The sequence below is a fragment of the Garra rufa genome, chromosome 6 (genome assembly GCF_049309525.1).
Source record: "Garra rufa chromosome 6, GarRuf1.0, whole genome shotgun sequence".
Lineage (NCBI taxonomy): Eukaryota > Metazoa > Chordata > Actinopteri > Cypriniformes > Cyprinidae > Garra > Garra rufa.
The window spans coordinates 56,209,250-56,228,002 of NC_133366.1; the positions used below are offsets into that span (position 1 = coordinate 56,209,250).

General features: G+C 37.1%; 1 protein-coding gene across 1 annotated transcript in view; it reads right to left on the reverse strand.

Annotated features, from left to right (window-relative positions):
- LOC141336561 (receptor tyrosine-protein kinase erbB-4-like) overlaps positions 1-18,753 on the reverse strand; it is an 85,402-nt gene that overhangs the window by 13,269 nt on the left and 53,380 nt on the right. Inside the window, exons 9-13 of the mRNA XM_073842245.1 lie at positions 7,669-7,824; positions 4,455-4,530; positions 4,138-4,284; positions 994-1,091; positions 710-880 (exon numbers count right to left, since the gene is read on the reverse strand). Of these exons, the coding sequence (XP_073698346.1) occupies positions 710-880; positions 994-1,091; positions 4,138-4,284; positions 4,455-4,530; positions 7,669-7,824 (648 nt within the window). The remainder of the gene's footprint in view (positions 1-709; positions 881-993; positions 1,092-4,137; positions 4,285-4,454; positions 4,531-7,668; positions 7,825-18,753) is intronic.

An 18,753-nucleotide genomic window follows, 5' to 3' on the forward strand; every position in this document is an offset into this window, starting at 1 on the left:
ATTGCAAGATAAAAGATCACAGTTATTTTTCTTAAAATTTTATTTAGTGATGGAAACAGGCTTCCATGGTATTGATTTGATCAAAAGAGTAAAAAGTAAGAACAGCAATACAGTAAAATATTACAATTAAAAATAACAGTTTTCTATTTTTAAATATATATATTTTTTTTACATATAATTTATTTCTGTCTTCACAGTATTCAGTGTCACATGATCCTTCAGAACCAAACTTTAGCTGATTAGTTGCTTAAAAAGCATTTAATCTTATTATCAACATTGAATCTTTTTTTTTCTTCAGGATATTTGATGAATAGGAAGTCCAAAAAACATTGTAACAAATGTATAAGTCTTTACTTTTGATCAAATGAAAATTGAATGCATCCTTGCATGACGATAAAACTTACCTCAAACTTTTAAACTGTAGTATATATAAACACTCTTTTATTATATTTCAGGTTTGGCCTAGCCAATTTACATTTTGTGGCATCAATCAAAACTCAAGAACTGTCGTAAAGACCAAGCAATAACTTTGCAGACCGACTTTTTTTACATGGAAGACAAGACTTCCATTAATAGCGCTTCTAAATTGGCCATTTCAGTTTACCCCATTCATTGTAATACAAGCGGCCCATCTCTGTTGTACTGTCTCTGACAGAGCGTGGTTTATTAAATTACTCAGCGTGAGTGTGTGATCGGGTAGTACACTCACTCTGTTGGGGTCCATGCGTGATCTGGTTGTGTATGCCAGCGGTGGAATACTGAAGGCTTGTGGCACCAAATACTCCTCAGCATCCATCAGATCCTCCAGTTCCTCCTCATCTAGCAGACTCTGGAAGAACTTACTGTCATTGGGGCTGGGCAGCTTCATGCGGTCGTCCCCCTGACACAGAGATAACATGTATTATGCGGAGAAACAAGACTTTAAAACGTGTTTTATTGATCAATTATTTTGTTATATATTTTATTATTGTACAGCACATTTGAGGCTCCTACCTGGATGACTAGGTAACGTTGTGGATCTCTTGCCATTCGGCTGAACTCTGCTGCAAGCTCCTTAAATCTGGGTCTGCTGTCTGCATCTATCATCCAGCCTGGAGGGACACGCATAGCACAACTTCAGTCAGCAAAGCAGAACACAATGGATAAACAATGCTGCGAGCTTTCTGTACGTTCAAAAGAAGGTTCTAGCTTCAGCATCTGTGAAATCATTTTCCCTTCTATTTTTAAAACAATAGAAAATGTGTTTACAATAATGCACATAACAGTATGTTGATAAGTTGATAAGTTCATCCGCCTAGAACAGTAGAGCACATTAACAACTCAAATAACATATTTTGCATGCAGGAATTAAAATAAATGATTTAACAAGACTGTAAGCTTCATATTTCTTCAGTTAAATCCTTTCATAGACTTTCATGGAATTTCGGTAATTATAACTGTTTTCAGGTCCAAGACTGTACTCTGTTTCATATGTGAATACATCTCTATAGCTGTTTCGTTCATGGCTCACAGTGTCCTGGACAACAATATTTTAATAATTCAGAAAAGATGAATCACTGTCTGGCCAACAAAGATTTATGGAGATCAAGGTTAGGATCATGTTTTTCTTTTTTTGGTAGTACTAGAGCACACCGTGAATTATACCATTTGTTGTTTGCTTTTCACTTATTTTAGTATTATTTATATACTATTATAGAATTTAAATATTTTGAAATATTTTAGTTTTCCTTTTTTTTTTTTTTTTTACTTAAGTACTGATTTTTTTTTTCTATTTCAGGTTAAGTTTAAGTAATTTTTGTACTTTAACCTAATTTTTTTTTTACTTAAAATTTTCATTCAGTTTTCTGTGCAATATATATAATTTTGCTTTAAATTTTCGTCTTACATTCATATTTTATTTATTTATTTTTTTGTTTTACTTTAGAGACTTAAACTGATTAACAGGTTAGGAGTAAAAGAGCTGTAAATATAATATTATATAATATGACAATAGTTTTTTTTCTTCTTTTTGTTTAAATGTAATTTATTTTTTATTTCAGGTTAAGTTTTAGTAATTTTTGTACTTTCACTTTTTTTTATTCAGTTTTCTGTGCAATATATGAAATTTAGCTTTTTTCATTTGATATTTATTTTTTATTTTATTTTAGTAACAGGTGACGCCACACTTAAACTGATCAACAGGCTGAGAGAAACAGAGCTATAAATAAAATATTATATACTATGATCATAGTTTTTCTTTTTACTTAAATTACTTTTTTTGATTAAATGTAATTTATTTTTATTTCAGATTAAGTTTTAGTAATTTTTGTACTTTTTATTTTTTACTGCACTTTTTTTTTTTCAGTTTCCTGTGCAATATATATAATTTTTCAATAAGTTTTCATCTGATATTTATATTTATAATTTATTTTTTATTTTATTTAAGTGACACGTGACATCACACTTAAACTGATCAACAGGCTGAGAGAAAAAGATTTCTATAATATATTATATAAATATTATATATAATAATATAATATGACAATAATTTTTTATTTAAATTAAGTTATTTATTTTTATTTCAGGTTAAGTTTTAGTCATTTTTGTACTTTCACTGTTTATTTTTTACTCTGAATTTTATTTCAGTTTCCTTGGCAATATATCTAATTTTGCTTTACATTTTCATTAGACATTTTTATTTTATTTATTTTTTTGGTGACACATTACATTGCACTTAAACTGATCAACCGGTTGAGAGAAAAAGAGCTTTAAATATAATATTATATAATATGATAATAGTTTTTTTTTTAAATTAAGTTTTTTTGTTTAAAAATATTTTGTTATTTCACATTAAGTTTTAGTTTCAATTTTATTTCAGTTTCCTGTGCAATATCTAATTTTGCTTTATGTTTTTATCTTTATTTTATGTCAGATTTATTTAAATTAACAGTTACATTATTGTTAAAATATTTTGACTTTATTCTCATAATATTGAAAATTTTCTCAAAATATTTTGACTTTTTTTCTCATAACTTTGACTTGGAGTAAATAAATACATGGAAAAAAAACAGGACAGAAACAAATAATGGCAGATACTGCTGAATTCATATGCAACAAACTTAATGCATTTTGTCACATAGAAATGCATGCAGTAAAGCATTGATTTTGAGCTAGAATGCAGGAAATTTATTGCTAATAAATTCTGTAATAACAAAAAAAAATCATTCTGTAATAAAAATAATTTCCTCACCCTCATGTCATTCCAAAATGTATGGCTTATTTTGTTCTGTGGAACATAAAAGATAGCTTGCAGAATGTAACCAAACATATGTGGTTACCCTTGATTTCTTTAAATTATAATAATGTTCCACAGAAGAAAGAAGTTCATACAGGATTGAAATTACACGATGACTATTTATTTATTTATTTATTTATTTTTTGGGGTGAACTGTCCCTTTAAGAACTTTAATATTTGTAGCAAACATCTAATTTATATGAGACTAGTATTTTTCTATAGTCAGGGTCTTATTGAATTAACATTTTACTCCAATTAAAATTAATTACAATTAAACATATAAAAAGAAATAAATTATTGCTTAGAATCCAGATATTAACTCACCAGTATTAGTAAGATGCTGGTCACAATAAAATATTACCATGGTAAAATGTGTTTGTCTTTTCTTTTTTTAAAAATAAATAGTAATAATAAACTACGGAATTTGTAATAATAATAACAAAAAAGTCGACAGTAATTATCTATTGGCGTTTTCCACTTTACCTCATAATGCAGTTTCCAAGCCCAGCAGAACCTATAGAACCTTTAATGCTCTCGTATCACACAGCTGTATAACACAATTCTGTGTTATATCTGAATGGATCAGGCAACTTGGCGCTGTTTATCACTTTACATCGTGGTGGAAGCGCAGCGCACGTTCGTAAGCGCTGTGCGGGTGACTGATCCCGCCGATTCACACTTTTGGGCTATTTGCAGTTTCGAATGCGCTGTAATTTAAAACTGCGCATATAATGGGGGAGGTCTTTCTCGCTTTGGCGATCGGCCCACCGGGAATGTCCCGGTTCTCCCGATGGCCAATACATCCCTGAATGGGTGTGAAGTACAAAAAAAAAAAAAATCTAGGATGTGCAAAGCTTCCTTACATTTGACCATGACCATGTAGACATCAATAGTGCAGATGGGAGGTTGAGGAAGCCTCTCTCCTTTCTCCAGCAGGTCAGGAATCTCTCGGGTAGGGATTCCATCATACGGCTTTCCTCCGAATGTCATCAGCTCCCAAATAGTCACTCCTGGAAGAAAATCCAATAAACATCATTTAAATAGCTTGTAGGTGTGTGTTGAGATTGTCGGGTTTGTCAGTGTTTGTCCGGTGTTTGTTTAACGGCATAAAAACATTTGAAATTAGACTGTTAATAAGATACATTGAATTGCAAATAACTGCAATAAAGACTTATCTCACCGTAACTCCATACGTCACTCTGGTGGGTGAATTTCCTATAGTGGATGCATTCCAAGGCCATCCACTTTATAGGCATCTGACAAAACAAAAGGGAACATTTCAGTGGATTGTGTTAAAAAAATACACAATGATACAGTACATGAAAATGTAATAAAGTTAGCATTCATCAAGTGTTCACAGCAAGCACTGCTTTATTGTTTATTGACAAAGTTTCTTCAAAGCTTACATAGCTAAAACCAAGCCTTATCACAGAATCATGCATTATATATTAAGTCTGGAAAGTTAAAATTTCAGAAATGGAATAATCAGTAATATCTGAGACTCTTTTTATCTTTAGCTTTGGAGCTTGGAGGGAGAAAAACAAACAGGTTGGGCTAAATGTGTGTGCAGTGCTGCTTGCTATCAAACCACACTACAGCTTTAGAGTTTCTCCTATGTGGGAGAACAAACATGGCTGATTTAAAATGGTAGATGGTAGACCTTCCCAGGATGCTCTATTCTGGTACAGCACAAAGAGGGAGATTCAGATGGATAACATTGAGTCAATGTGTATATGAAGTGAGGAGCAGAAAAAGGACACAGAAGCAGGTGGGTGGAAGTTTATTTGAACTGAAAAGGTGCAGAGTGATGCTTGTGTAACGGAGGCCAGCTAGTAGGTGCTGTGCAGGTAAACCTCACTCCCCGATCTCAAGAGACGCACTAGCGACTGACGCTAGAGGTTGCAGCCTTTAGCCTCCTTGTTAGTGAGTCCGCCTCCCATGCCGGAGACCCGCTCGGAGCGGGTGCAGTAGGACCAGGGTGTGAGGGGTGACATTGGTGCCGTGACCCGAACGGGAGTGAGGTTTAGGGGGGTGAGTGTAACGGAGGCCAGCTAGTAGGTGCTGTGCAGGTAAACCTCACTCCCCGATCTCAAGAGACGCACTAGCGACTGACGCTAGAGGGTGCAGCCTTTAGCCTCCTTGTTAGTGCGTCCGCCTCCCGTGCCGGAGACCCGGGTTCGAGACCAGCTCGGAGCAGGTGCGGTAGGACCTGGGTGTGAGGGGTTACACTTGCTTGGGCAAGGCTCTCAACCACAATGTTAGAGTGAGTGGTTACCAGGGCGTTGCTATGCATTTTCTATGTTTTTTAGAGTTATTTTTTTTTGTGTTGCTATTAGGCTACTAGTTCTGGGTGATTACTTATTGGTCACCCATCAAAAATCAAATGATATTTGTGAACCAGTCTAGTCGAGTCAAGTAGCACAGATACATTTGTTGCAATAGCCAAAAAAACATTGTATGGGTCAAAATTATAACATTTAAAAAACAAATGTATGCCAAAACTTATTAGGATATTAAGTAAAAATATGTTTTATGAAGACATTTTGTAAATGTTTTACCATAAATATATACAAATGTATTTTATATTAGTTACATGCATTGCTACTTCATTTGAACAACTTTAAAGGCAATTTTCTGAATATTTAGATTGTTTTGTACCCTCAGACTTTTACATAGTTGTATCTCAGCCAATTATTGGTCTATCATATTTTAAAATGTAATTTATTCCAGTGATTTCAAAGCTGAATTATTAGCATGATTATTTCAGTCACATGGACCTTCAGAAATCATTATAATATTTTGATTTGCTTCTCAAAAAACATTTATTATTATTATGTTAAAAACAGCTCAGAAGATTTTTTTTTTCAGGTTTCTTTGATGAATAGAAAGTTCAGAAGAACAGCATTTATGTGAAATAGAAATATTTTGTATCATTATATATGTCTTTATCATCACTTTTGATCAATTTAAATCCTTGCTAAATAAAAGTATTAATTTCTATAATTTATTTCCCAAAAATAACTAAATAAATACTGACTTCAAGCTTTTGAATGAGATATATATATATGTATGTATAATGTCACAAAAGGATTATGCGACACTGGAGATTGGAATAATGATGCTGAAAATTCAGTTTTGATCACAGGAATAAATTACATTTTAAAACATATTCAAATAGACAGCAGTTATTTTAATTACTAAAAATATTTCACAATATTTCTGCTTTTGCTGTATGTTGGATTAAATAAATGCAGGCTCGGTTAGCAGAAGTAACTTATTTAAAAACATTAAACATCTTACTGTTCAAAAACTTTTGATAGTGTATAAGCTGCAGAACAATAAAAGGACATTCTCAGTATATTTTAAACAAATAGTTATATTTCTTTTCAGTTTTGTTACCATTTTAGTACATTAGAGTGCTTTGCTTAACATGTCATGTTATTTTAGTTAACATATACTGAATTATTTTAGTGTCACATGAGTTACGCTGATGGTGTTTTATATTTGTATGCATTGTCTATATGAGTATTGACCATATTTTATGGAAAGGCTATTTACAATAAACCCTAATTCATCATCTGGCTTTATATTTTACCACCTATTAACACAGTGTTTATGAGTACTTTTTAAAGTAAATAGTGGTTTATTAGAACAATTATGAACAATCATGGAGCTACTAGAGGACAATATACATTAGTCAAAGAGTTAATAAGTTCTTCTGTGTTTCAGCTGAAAAAATATTCATGTTACATTATTTATTACTTAATGTACTACTTTCTCATTAACTATAAGTATATTAACATTGTCACTTAATGAAAAATACAGTGCCTGTATATTTTATAAACTGTTTGCCGTTTCATCAAAACTGTAAATCGGATCACTCAAAAAAAATTGAACTAACTAGTCTTTGATTAGTATCAATGTGTGTCAATTGACATGGAAGAGAAGAAATTATTGAATAAAGTTGTTATTTTTGTTTTCTTTACACACAAAAGGTATTCTCATAGCTTCAAAAAATTATGATTGAACCACTGATGTCGCATGGATTATTTTAACAATGTCCTTACCACATTTCTGGCCCTTGAACATGTCAGTTGTGTTGTTGTCTATGCTAGGTCAAAAAGCATTTGGATTTCATCAAAAATATCTTAATTTGTATTCCGAAGATGAAAGTATTACGGGTTTGGAATGACATGAGGGTGAGTAATTAATAACAGAATTTAAATTTTTGTGTGAACTATCACTTTAAGAACCTTTGAGTTTTTGAATGCATGCACAGTCACAACTTTAATCTTTAATCTTAATCTTAATTCCAGCACAAAGAGCATATAAATGATGCTATGCAAACAGGTCAGTGAGTGCCCTTTGTCTTGTTGGGGTCATGTGATACTGACCTTGCCCCCATCTGCATTGTATTCCTTCTCATCTGCATCCAGAAGGCGAGCCAGACCGAAGTCAGTGATCTTAATATGGTTGGGTGACTTCACTAGGACGTTCCGAGCAGCCAGGTCCCTGTGCACAAGTCTCCTGTCCTCCAAGTACATCATACCCTGCATCAACACAGACACACACACACTTTTTAAAATGATCATCCATTACAGTGACAATAATTTAACGGTTTGATTGTGTGATAATCAAACTCATCATTAACACTAACACAAGCATGATGATACCAGCTGAAGCTAATCAATTAAAGCCAAAATCCCAAACATTTATTTTAAGACATTTGAATAATATTGTGTACATCTGCAGTACTTTATTTTGCAGACTAATTTTAACAAACAAATTTTATGACACTCACTTTGTCTTATTTATTATTTACTTAGTGTGCTAAATCAGGTGTACTGCAAGACTACGAGATATATTACTGCAAAATAAACCTTTAAATTCATATGATACCATCATTAGCTCTTCATGTATTTCTGCATTAGTGTCATGACAAAATGAAGATTCATTATGAGGAAGAGTTTGCAGCCTTAAAATTAAATGGTGAGGAAGAAGGCATTAGCAGTAAAATCAAACTTTGTTTGTTCTACCATCACTTTCAAAGACACTTTGCGGAGGGATTACACTGGAAAAAAAGTCACAGTATTATTAATGGAGATTGTTCACATTGATAAGCGATGAGTCTCTTCTCAGGCGTGGCTGTGTATTGCAAAACAATGAAAACTCCAGACATCAATTTTCTGGAGGAGCGAACAATGCATGTAATCGATTTAAGTCCAAACCGCAGCATGGAAGCCTTTCGCAGGGCCGCGATCCATTCGCAAGAAAACAGCCTCTCTACTTTTCCTCCAACGGGGCTTTCGAGTGCCCTTGAGCCAGTGGCTGGATGAAATTTAAATCTTAATGTGATTGGTGGAGTGGTAAGGACAGCTTGTGGTAAAATGGTTTTACTAAGAAAGAGAGATAGTAAGAGCGAGCTTGTAAAAGTGGGGAAATACAATTTGAGAGGTTCAGTGTAGCCCATCACAGGTGGTCTCTGAGACAAGAAAACTATGTCTGTCATCAGTCTGGTTACAAGTGCTTTTAATATCAAATAGCTGTGAGAATTTATCCATAGGAGGAAAGTGTATTACATCACCTGTAAAGTACCATTGTTGCTGTTGCTATAGACACAGTCGGCAATGCATCATATACTGGGGGAAATCCTTGTAGTGCATTTATTTTTTATAGTGAACTGAAGGGAAATAACATATTAGGCTATTTCTGGAAGGAAAAAAATCCTCACATTTTTTGTCTTTGGCACATGATAAAGCAAAAACCCTGAACCCCTTTTTCTGCAAGACTGAAAATATTGTTCATGTATTCGTCCACAGCACTTTTTTGTAGACGTCCGCAGCACTATTTTGTATATATATATATATATATATATATATATATATATACACACACACACACACCCACTCACCTAAAGGATTATTAGGAACACCTGTTCAATTTCTCATTAATGCAATTATCTAATCAACCAATCACATGGCAGTTGCTTCAATGCATTTAGGGGTGTGGTCCTGGTCAAGACAATCTCCTGAACTCCAAACTGAATGTCAGAATGGGAAAGAAAGGTGATTTAAGCAATTTTGAGCGTGGCATGGTTGTTAGTGCCAGACGAGTATTTCACAATCTGCTCAGTTACTGGGATTTTCACGCACATCAACCATTTCTAGGGTTTACAAAGAATGGTGTGAAAAGGGAAAAACATCCAGTATGCGGCAGTCCTGTGGGCGAAAATGCCTTGTTGATGCTAGAGGTCAGAGGAGAATGGGCCGACTGATTCAAGCTGATACAAGAGCAACTTTGACTGAAATAACCACTCATTACAACCGAGGTATGCAGCAAAGCATTTGTGAAGCCACAACACGCACAACCTTGAGGCAGATGGGCTACAACAGCAGAAGACCCCACCGGGTACCACTCATCTCCACTACAAATAGGAAAAAGAGGCTACAATTTGCACGAGATCACCAAAATTGGACAGTTGAAGACTGGAAAAATGTTGCCTGGTCTGATGAGTCTCGATTTCTGTTGAGACATTCAAATGGTAGAGTCAGAATTTGGCGTAAACAGAATGAGAACATGGATCCATCATGCCTTGTTACCACTGTGCAGGCTGGTGGTGGTGGTGTAATGGTGTGGGGGATGTTTTCTTGGCACACTTTAGGCCCCTTAGTGCCAATTGGGCATCGTTCACTGTACTAAAATGGCCCCCACAGTCACCAGATCTCAACCCAATAGAGCATCTTTGGGATGTGGTGGAACGGGAGCTTCGTGCCCTGGATGTCACGTGAAACAAGGGGTCTGGGTCCAGGTGCAGGGTAAGTAAACTTTAATATAACAAAACACAAATAAACATAAACCAAAAGGCCAACACGGCACACCAAAACACAAACAAAGCAAGATCAGGAACATAAACTTCAGGAATAAGAATCACGAAAAACAAACCACACAGAAGACAATGCAGCCAGAAAGAGCAGTGAGACATGAGAGTTCTTATAGACCAGATAATAGTGAGCAGGTGTGAGTGTAATCAGTGCTAATGACAAGACAGGAGTGTACAATTTGGGGAAGTGCTGTGGAGGGAAGGGAAAACAGCAACCTCAGGTGGCTGAGGGAAACCCCACAGCCCAGATCATGACACTACCCCCTCCCCACGGAACGGCTCCCAGACGTTCCACAAGTCTGGAGGGTGGAGGAACGGGGGAAGGCAAATCAGGGGGAGGGACGGCGGGCCAGGCCCGTGCAGCGCAGTCACCGCCGCGTCAGGAACAGAGAACGCGGTTGCCTCCGCGTCCAGAACAGAGAGCGCGGTTGCCTCCGCGTCAAGAACAGAGAGCGCAGTCGCCTCCGCGTCAGGCGCAGAGATAGCGGTCACGGCCGCGTCTGGAACAGCGAGAGCGGTCACCGCCGCATCAGGAACAGCGAGAGCGGTCACCGCCGCATCAGGAACAGCGAGAGCGGTCACCGCCGCGTCCGGAACAGAGGGCGCGGTCACCGCCGCTTCAGGAACAGCGAGAGCGGTCACCGCCGCGTCAGGAACAGCGAGAGCGGTCACCGCCGCGCCAGGAACAGCGAGAGCGGTCACCGCCACGTCCGGAACAGAGAGCGCGGTCACCGCCGCGTCAGGAACAGCGAGAGCGGTCACCGCCGCGTCAGGAACAGCGAGAGCGGTCACCGCCGCGTCAGGAACAGCGAGAGCGGTCACCGCCGCGTCAGGAACAGCGAGAGCGGTCACCGCCGCGTCAGGAACAGCGAGAGCGGTCACCGCCGCGTCCGGAACAGAGAGCGCGGTCACCGCCGCGTCAGGAACAGAGAGCGCGGTCACCGCCGCGTCAGGAACAGCGAGAGCGGTCACCGCCGCGTCAGGAACAGCGAGAGCGGTCACCGCCACGTCCGGAACAGAGAGCGCGGTCACCGCCGCGTCAGGATCAGCGAGAGCGGTCACCGCCGCGTCCGGAACAGCGAGAGCGGTCACCGCCGCGTCCGGAACAGCGAGAGCGGTCACCGCCGCGTCAGGAACAGCGAGAGCGATGCACCTACGGGCATCCATCGCCGCCAGGCAGGCGTAGATGCATTCAAAACGAGCGGCCGACGCCGCCTCGAAGGACATCCCCGCCGTCTCTGGAACAGAACGGGGGGACGCCGCCTCCTTGAAAAAAAAATTCCTCCCCGCTGGACCCATCTTTGCTGGCTGCATTCTGTCACGTGAAACAAGGGGTCTGGGTCCAGGTGCAGGGTAAGTAAACTTTAATATAACAAAACACAAATAAACATAAACCAAAAGGCCAACACGGCACACCAAAACACAAACAAAGCAAGATCAGGAACATAAACTTCAGGAATAAGAATCACAAAAAACAAACCACACAGAAGACAATGCAGCCAGAAAGAGCAGTGAGACATGAGAGTTCTTATAGACCAGATAATAGTGAGCAGGTGTGAGTGTAATCAGTGCTAATGACAAGACAGGAGTGTACAATTTGGGGAAGTGCTGTGGAGGGAAGGGAAAACAGCGACCTCAGGTGGCTGAGGGAAACCCCACAGCCCAGATCATGACACTGGATGTGCATCCCACAAATCTCCATTAACTGCAAGTTGCTATCCTATCAATATGGGCCAACATTTCTAAAGAATGCTTTCAGCACCTTGTTGAATCAATGCCACGTAGAATTTAGGCAGTTCTGAAGGCGAAAGGGGGTCAAACACCATATTAGTATGGTGTTCCTAATAATCCTTTAGGTGAGTGCACACACACACACACACACACACATATATATATATATATGTGTGTGTACAGTTGAGGTCAAACGTTTATATCCCCTTTTAGAAATAAAATAGAGATGCGTACATTTTTCTTATTTTGCCTAAATATCATATTTTTTTCATTTAGTACAGCCTTCAGAGGCTACAGTAGATAGTTGTTTCTGAGAAGATAAAAATTACTTTAATTTACCCTGATCTTCAAATTCCAAAAGTTTTCACCCCTCTTAATGCATGGTTTTTCCTTCTGGAGCATCAGTGAGCATTTTAAATTTCTGTTTTAGTTGCATATGAGTCCCTCAGTTGTCCTCGGTGTGAAAAGATGGATCTTAAAACCATATATTATTGGAAAAGGTTCAAATACACAAAAATGCTGGAAAACCAAAGATTTTCTGAGACCTAAAGGATTTTTCTGAAGAACAGCGGGCAGTTTAACTGTTTAGGACAAACAAGGGACTCATGAACAACTATCACTGAACAAAAAAACAACAAAAAAACAAAACACAGCTGTAGTTCATTGAGGTAACAACACAGTATTAAGAATCAAGTGTATGTAAACTTTTGAACGGGGTCATTTTTATAAATTCAACTATTATTTTCTCTTGTGGACCATATGTAAACAACTTTTATGTGAAATATCTTATTCAGGTCAGTGCTACATAAACAATAACATGCATTTAGTATGATCCCTTTTATTTTGGTAAAATAAGCAACATTTTGCAGATTCTGAAAGGGGTATGTTTTTACATTCAGTATTTGTATTTTATTCCAGTTTTATTTCAATTATAAAAAATGATAATTCACCCCAAAATTTTGTCACCATTTACTCGGCCTCAGGTCGTTTCAAACTTGTATGACTTTCTTTCTTATGTTGAACATAAAAGGAGAAATTTTATAGAATGTTGGTAATCAAACAGTTGATGGTCCCCATTGACTTCCACAGACTTTCCTTACTATGGAAGTCAATGAAGACCAACAAATGATTGGTTCTTCAAAATTCTTCAAAATATCTTTTTAGTTTAACACAAGAAAGAAACGTATACAGGTTTGGAACGAACTATTACTTTAATAATAAAAACACTGAACCTAACTGCTGGTAATATCAGAATATGAAACCATATCAGAATATGATTAGAATACGTTAATGTAAAACTAGAAGTTACAGAGTTTTTCTGTATTTCAACTAAACTAATTTTATGACACTCACCTTTTTTATCTGATTATTTACTTATTATTATGCTCAATAAGGTTTAGCATCAGACTACAAATTATGCAAAACACTTATTTAGATCTGTAACTCCACAGGCGTTTCTTATAATCTTGTTGCTGAATTGCTTGTATGCACTGTGGTCTTCAATGATCTTTTTAAATTCAAAAACTGGAGATAAAAATCTGATTTTCTGCTTTTATTTGAAGTGCAAAACAAGACATAAAAGGAGTGCTTTTTCTTATAAAATAGCCAAATCTGCTGGATACTCTTCTCATTTTCCCAGAAAAGCAAATCTATGCTAATCAAATGGTTATATGTCAAACCTGAGTGAGAGCTCAATTCTAATTGGGAACAAACCAGTGACACATAAAACATATAATGAATGAGGAAAGTGGCTCGCTTTGCAGCACGTCAACAGTCTAGACTCATGACTTGCAGCACAGACAGATCTAAGAGCATGTTTCCCACTGTACTTATTAACATGATGGCAGCAGCAGCTCTGAAAGAGAAATCCCCCAATTTAAGATGAGCCGAGAATATGAGTGGACAGGCTGGGAATGGAGAAAAGGGTTTATTTCAACCGTATTCAAATGGGTTTGGGTTAAGCTGGGAGAGAGGATGATGCTTTACTAACAAGACTAGTATGTTGCTCAGACATTTTTATGTTATGTTTATCAGAACCAGCTGAGCTGACTATAGACGCAGGTTTCAAAGGCATCGTTTTCAAGGCATCTTAATTATGCTGCCCCCGGAAGATACCTCATTATGGCCTTTGTAGCAAAGGGGCTCCCAGAATGCACTGTGATTAAATCAGTATGAAATAAATCCTGTACAGCGTTATATTATCTCCATTATAAATATACATAATTCATTCAATACTGAAAGAAAAATATGGTCAGCCTTTCCATTCAAATCGTCATCCAGCACAAGCCATCCTGATGTGTCTCCTACAGTAAAAAGTAACTATGGTCCTAGTTAGTTTAGTCTAGCCACATAGTATGTGTGAATGGGATTTGTACAAGATAATAAATGAAACAATAAACTCTTAATGTCCCTTAGGGTTGAGGTCAGTGTCCAGTCCAATGGGGCTCCTAAAGAGTCAAGCAAGAAATGCTAATCTGTCTGCTTTGAAATACACAAATATCTGCAGAACTGTGAAGAAGGAGGGAACAAATCTCTTTATGTCATGCGTCTGCAATCTTTCCCCAGCAAGCAAGTGTAATCCGAGGTAATGGTGTGGGGATTACACCGTCTGTGCCTGCTAAAGGAAAAAAAAATCACTTCCTCCTCTCCATAATCAGCCATAACTACATTTCACAGGATTGCATAACATCTAGACATACACTACTATACAAAAGTTTGGGGTCTGTAAATTTTTTTCTTAAAGAAATTGTGTTTATTCAGTGAAGATATATATGAAATTGATTGAAAGTGACAGTAAAAACATTTATATTGTTACAAAAGACTTCTATTTGAATTTAATCCTGTTCTTTGGAACTTTGATAAATGTAGCATAGTTTATACAAAAATATTAAGGAACTGTTTTCACTGATAACAATAAATGTTTCTTGAGCACCAAATCAGCATATTATAATGATTTCTGAAGGATCATTTGACACTTTAAGAGATAGTTCACCCAAAAATGAAAATTTGATGTTTATCTGCTTACCCTTATGGCATCCAAGATGTAGGTGACTTTGTTTCTTTAGTAGACCACAAACAAAGATTTTTAACTCAAACCATTGCAGTCTGTCAATCATATAATGGCAGTCAATGGGACCCCTGGCTTTGAGAGTCAAAAAACATACACAGACAAAGCCAAATTAAACCCTGCGGCTCATGACAATACATTGAGGTCTTAACACACAAAACAATTGGTTTGTGCAAGAAACTGAACAGTATATCATTTTTTACCTCTGATCCACTGCAATGTCCAACTGTCCTGAGCACGTTCACAACAGCCGGTGCATGGTGAAGAGCAAGCAACCATAACTTCAGTCGATCAGGCTCAAAAGTTGGGAGTCGGTGAGAAGTCTACACTCCAGGATGAGTTCGTGCAAGCAAACGTAATCTTTTAGTTTTTAATCGGTTGCAACAATCAGGATAAGCACAAATAATCACCATTTTGAGTAGCTGTCGTATGCAAAATCACTGTGTAATTGTGACATTGTGGTAGATCAAAGGTATAAATACTGTTCAGCTTCTTGCACAAACCGATTGTTTTGTGTGTTAAGACCTTTTGGATGCCCTGGGGGTAAGCAGATAAATATCACATTTTCTTCAAATATTCATCAAAAAATATATTTTTTTCATCAAATAAATGGAGCCTTGGTAAGCATAAACTTTCAAAAACATATAAAAAAAAATCTGACACCAAAATTCTGAATGGTAAGTGTAAGTGGTCTTAAAGGTGACATCAGATGCCCATTTTCTATAAGTTGGTATGATTCTTCAGGGTCTTCATGAAATGTCTACAACATACTTTGGTTAAAAATCCTCAATGGTCTTGTAAAACAACACCCTTTTTACCTCATCAAAAACAGCTCTATTTACAGAGACCTGTTTTAATGCATGGCTCTTTAAATGATAATGAGATACTGCTAACTCCACCATCTCTTCTGTTTTGTTGTGAAAAACAAAACTAATCATCCTCAGTGGCTCTTATGTCGAGAGAAATGAGTCTTATGTTCACATTTACATCCAACTACAAAAAAAAACCTGCATTGCTTGCGAGACATTTTTGTCGCTACAACTTCTGGAGCGCGGGGAAAATGGCAGACAGTGTACAACTGGTTGATGGGGGAATATGCTAATATACAACAGTCTGTCAGTAGTCATGGGCAGGGCTTGAGCAATGTAACTTCATACTGCTCAAAAAATCAAAACGGCTTGATAATTGAGACTCAGTTTTTTTAGGGATTAAAAAAAAAGAAGTCAGTGGATTGCATTTATATGCAAACACCATGTAAAAGTGAATTTTGCATCTGGTGTTGCCTTTAAAAAACAATCACACAACATTAGCTAGCAAGAAACTAGTTTCAGAGAGCACATTTATAAACTGTTTCCAGTCAGTTCACTGTTTTTCTGATGTACTGTATATAGTACACAAAACTGACTAGATTGCCTTAAAGAAACTTTTGCACGTACAAAAACCATACGCATTCACAAAATGACAGGCCTCTGAAGCAAACATGAACATACACAAAGGAAGTGACAATCAGAACAAATGACCACGACTGGCAGCCTTTCTGTTGCCTTCCTCCTTCCCTCTGTACGCACTGCAGGTACGTCTCACCAAAGACATGGTCTTAAGAGCTTTTCAAAGATTAATGAGCCTACATTAACATTAATCGTCTATCAAAATGCAATTATCTTTGCGTTTGCAGAGCTGAGGTACAGAGGAGGGAAATGTACATTACAGGGTAAATAATCTTGACTTCTGCACAGCTGTACCTGCAAACGGGGAAAGTGCTTTTTTTGTACCGCATAAAAAAAGTGATTACGTCATGCAGGCATGACTATTCAAGAGTCTTATTTGTACATAAAAGCATATTCGATCATCTTCAAAATTGTAAAACATTTAGGCAGTAAAATAAGTATGATAAATCATTTGAAGCAAAGCATCACATACTGTAGATGTGCCTCTTTCATCTGCAATAGTAACGAAGGTTAAGAGACAGGAAAAAAGGAAGTACTTTTTGTCATTTAGACCACGGACGGAGGGGGTTTTAGCATTGAGGCCTCTCAAAAACATGGAGGTAGATAGAGCTGGAGTGCTCTCAAGAGCCATACATTACAGTCTGGGGAGAAAAGCACTGTCTCGGAAAATATGAAGGTGGTCCCTAGAATTTCTTATTTATGTTCATATCAGAGCCATGCAGACAAAAATTATTCCACTGATGTTGCCTCCTGGTGAGCAAACCCTGAAACCACACACACACACACACACACACACACACACACACACACACACACACACACACACACACACACACACACACACACACACACACACATTTTTTTATTTAAATGTGATGTATTTTATATTTAGGTAATGTAAAATCTAAAAATACAATAAACGATAGAGTAATAAATCAAGAAGAAAATGAAAATGTTGAGAAGAGAAGAAAATGTTGAACCACTGATGTTCACTGTTGTCACATGGTTTTTTAAAAAAATGTTCATACTTTTTTGGGCCTTGAACGCATCAGTCTGTCTATGCAGGGTCAGAGAGCTCTTGGATTTTAATCAAAAATATCTTAATTTGTGTTCTGAAGATAAATAAAGATCTTACGGGTTTGGAATGACATGAGAGTGAGCAATTAATGACATATGAATGTATGAATTTTGGGTGAACTATCTCTTTAAATACAGATTAATATACCCAATATTTTTATGTATTTTAATGCTTAGAGAATCACAGTATTAGTTTTGCAACATGCTGACACACAACTCTATTAAAGTAAATTCTGAATCTACATAAAGTGTTCCAAAACATCACTTATGAGGTTCCATTTCATCATGCAGCTTATGTAGGTTTTGGAACAGAGCCGAATGCTCTCGAACAAAATCCTGATAACATAAAATATCATATCCTCATGTATTTAAAAACACAAGCTCAGTGTCTGTAAGCAGTGCACCGCGGTTCCTTTCAGTTGTTTCATGTCTCTCGCAGGACTAAATCCAAAGCCATTCCACAGTCAGAGCACAGGCCGTTTTGGCCCATTCACTCCGGTCCCAGTGTATTTAAAACAGATTACTTCTGCAGCCTGGACAGCCAATCAATACTCACTCTGATTACAATAAGCCACAAGATGGCCGCGCCACACAATATTTATCCCCAGAGTGGACTTCAGTGTAATTAGAAATCAATGGCTCACACAGTCCATTAATGCAGCGGACGTGCTGATAGAGCAACAGAGATTGTCGTATATGTTAGTATGTGTGAGAAGAGCCCTGAAGAGGGAACAACTGACTTTATGAAAGAGCTGAAGGCAACCCCTTTTTAAATATAATGTTCACTTTAGGGGTTCTACATCTTAATGTGTTTATAAGGGCTAGCAGAGGTTTACAAAGGGACACAAATTTCTGTTCAAGGTTAATATAAAACATGTGTTTACTGCACTGCTTGGATCTGGAAAGCATCTGCTGTGTACAAACATCTGGCAGACGTCTGTCAATTTTACATACATTCTAAATCATAAACATCTTAAAGACATCTAATATATGTCTATTTGACATCTGATAGTAAATGTCCAATAGACATATTGCAGATGAGCAAACACTTTAAAAAATACGTCTTACAGATGTAAATGCAGACGTTACATAGATGTTGCGGAGTAGTCCAGTACCTGCCCCAGATAGCACACATACGTCTACAAGATGTCTATTAAAGATCACTTGATCTGGAAAGCATCTGCTGTGTACAAACATCTGAGGGACGTCTGTAAGATATCAGTTTTACATACATTCTAATAACAAACATCTTAAAAATATCTTAAAGACATCTATT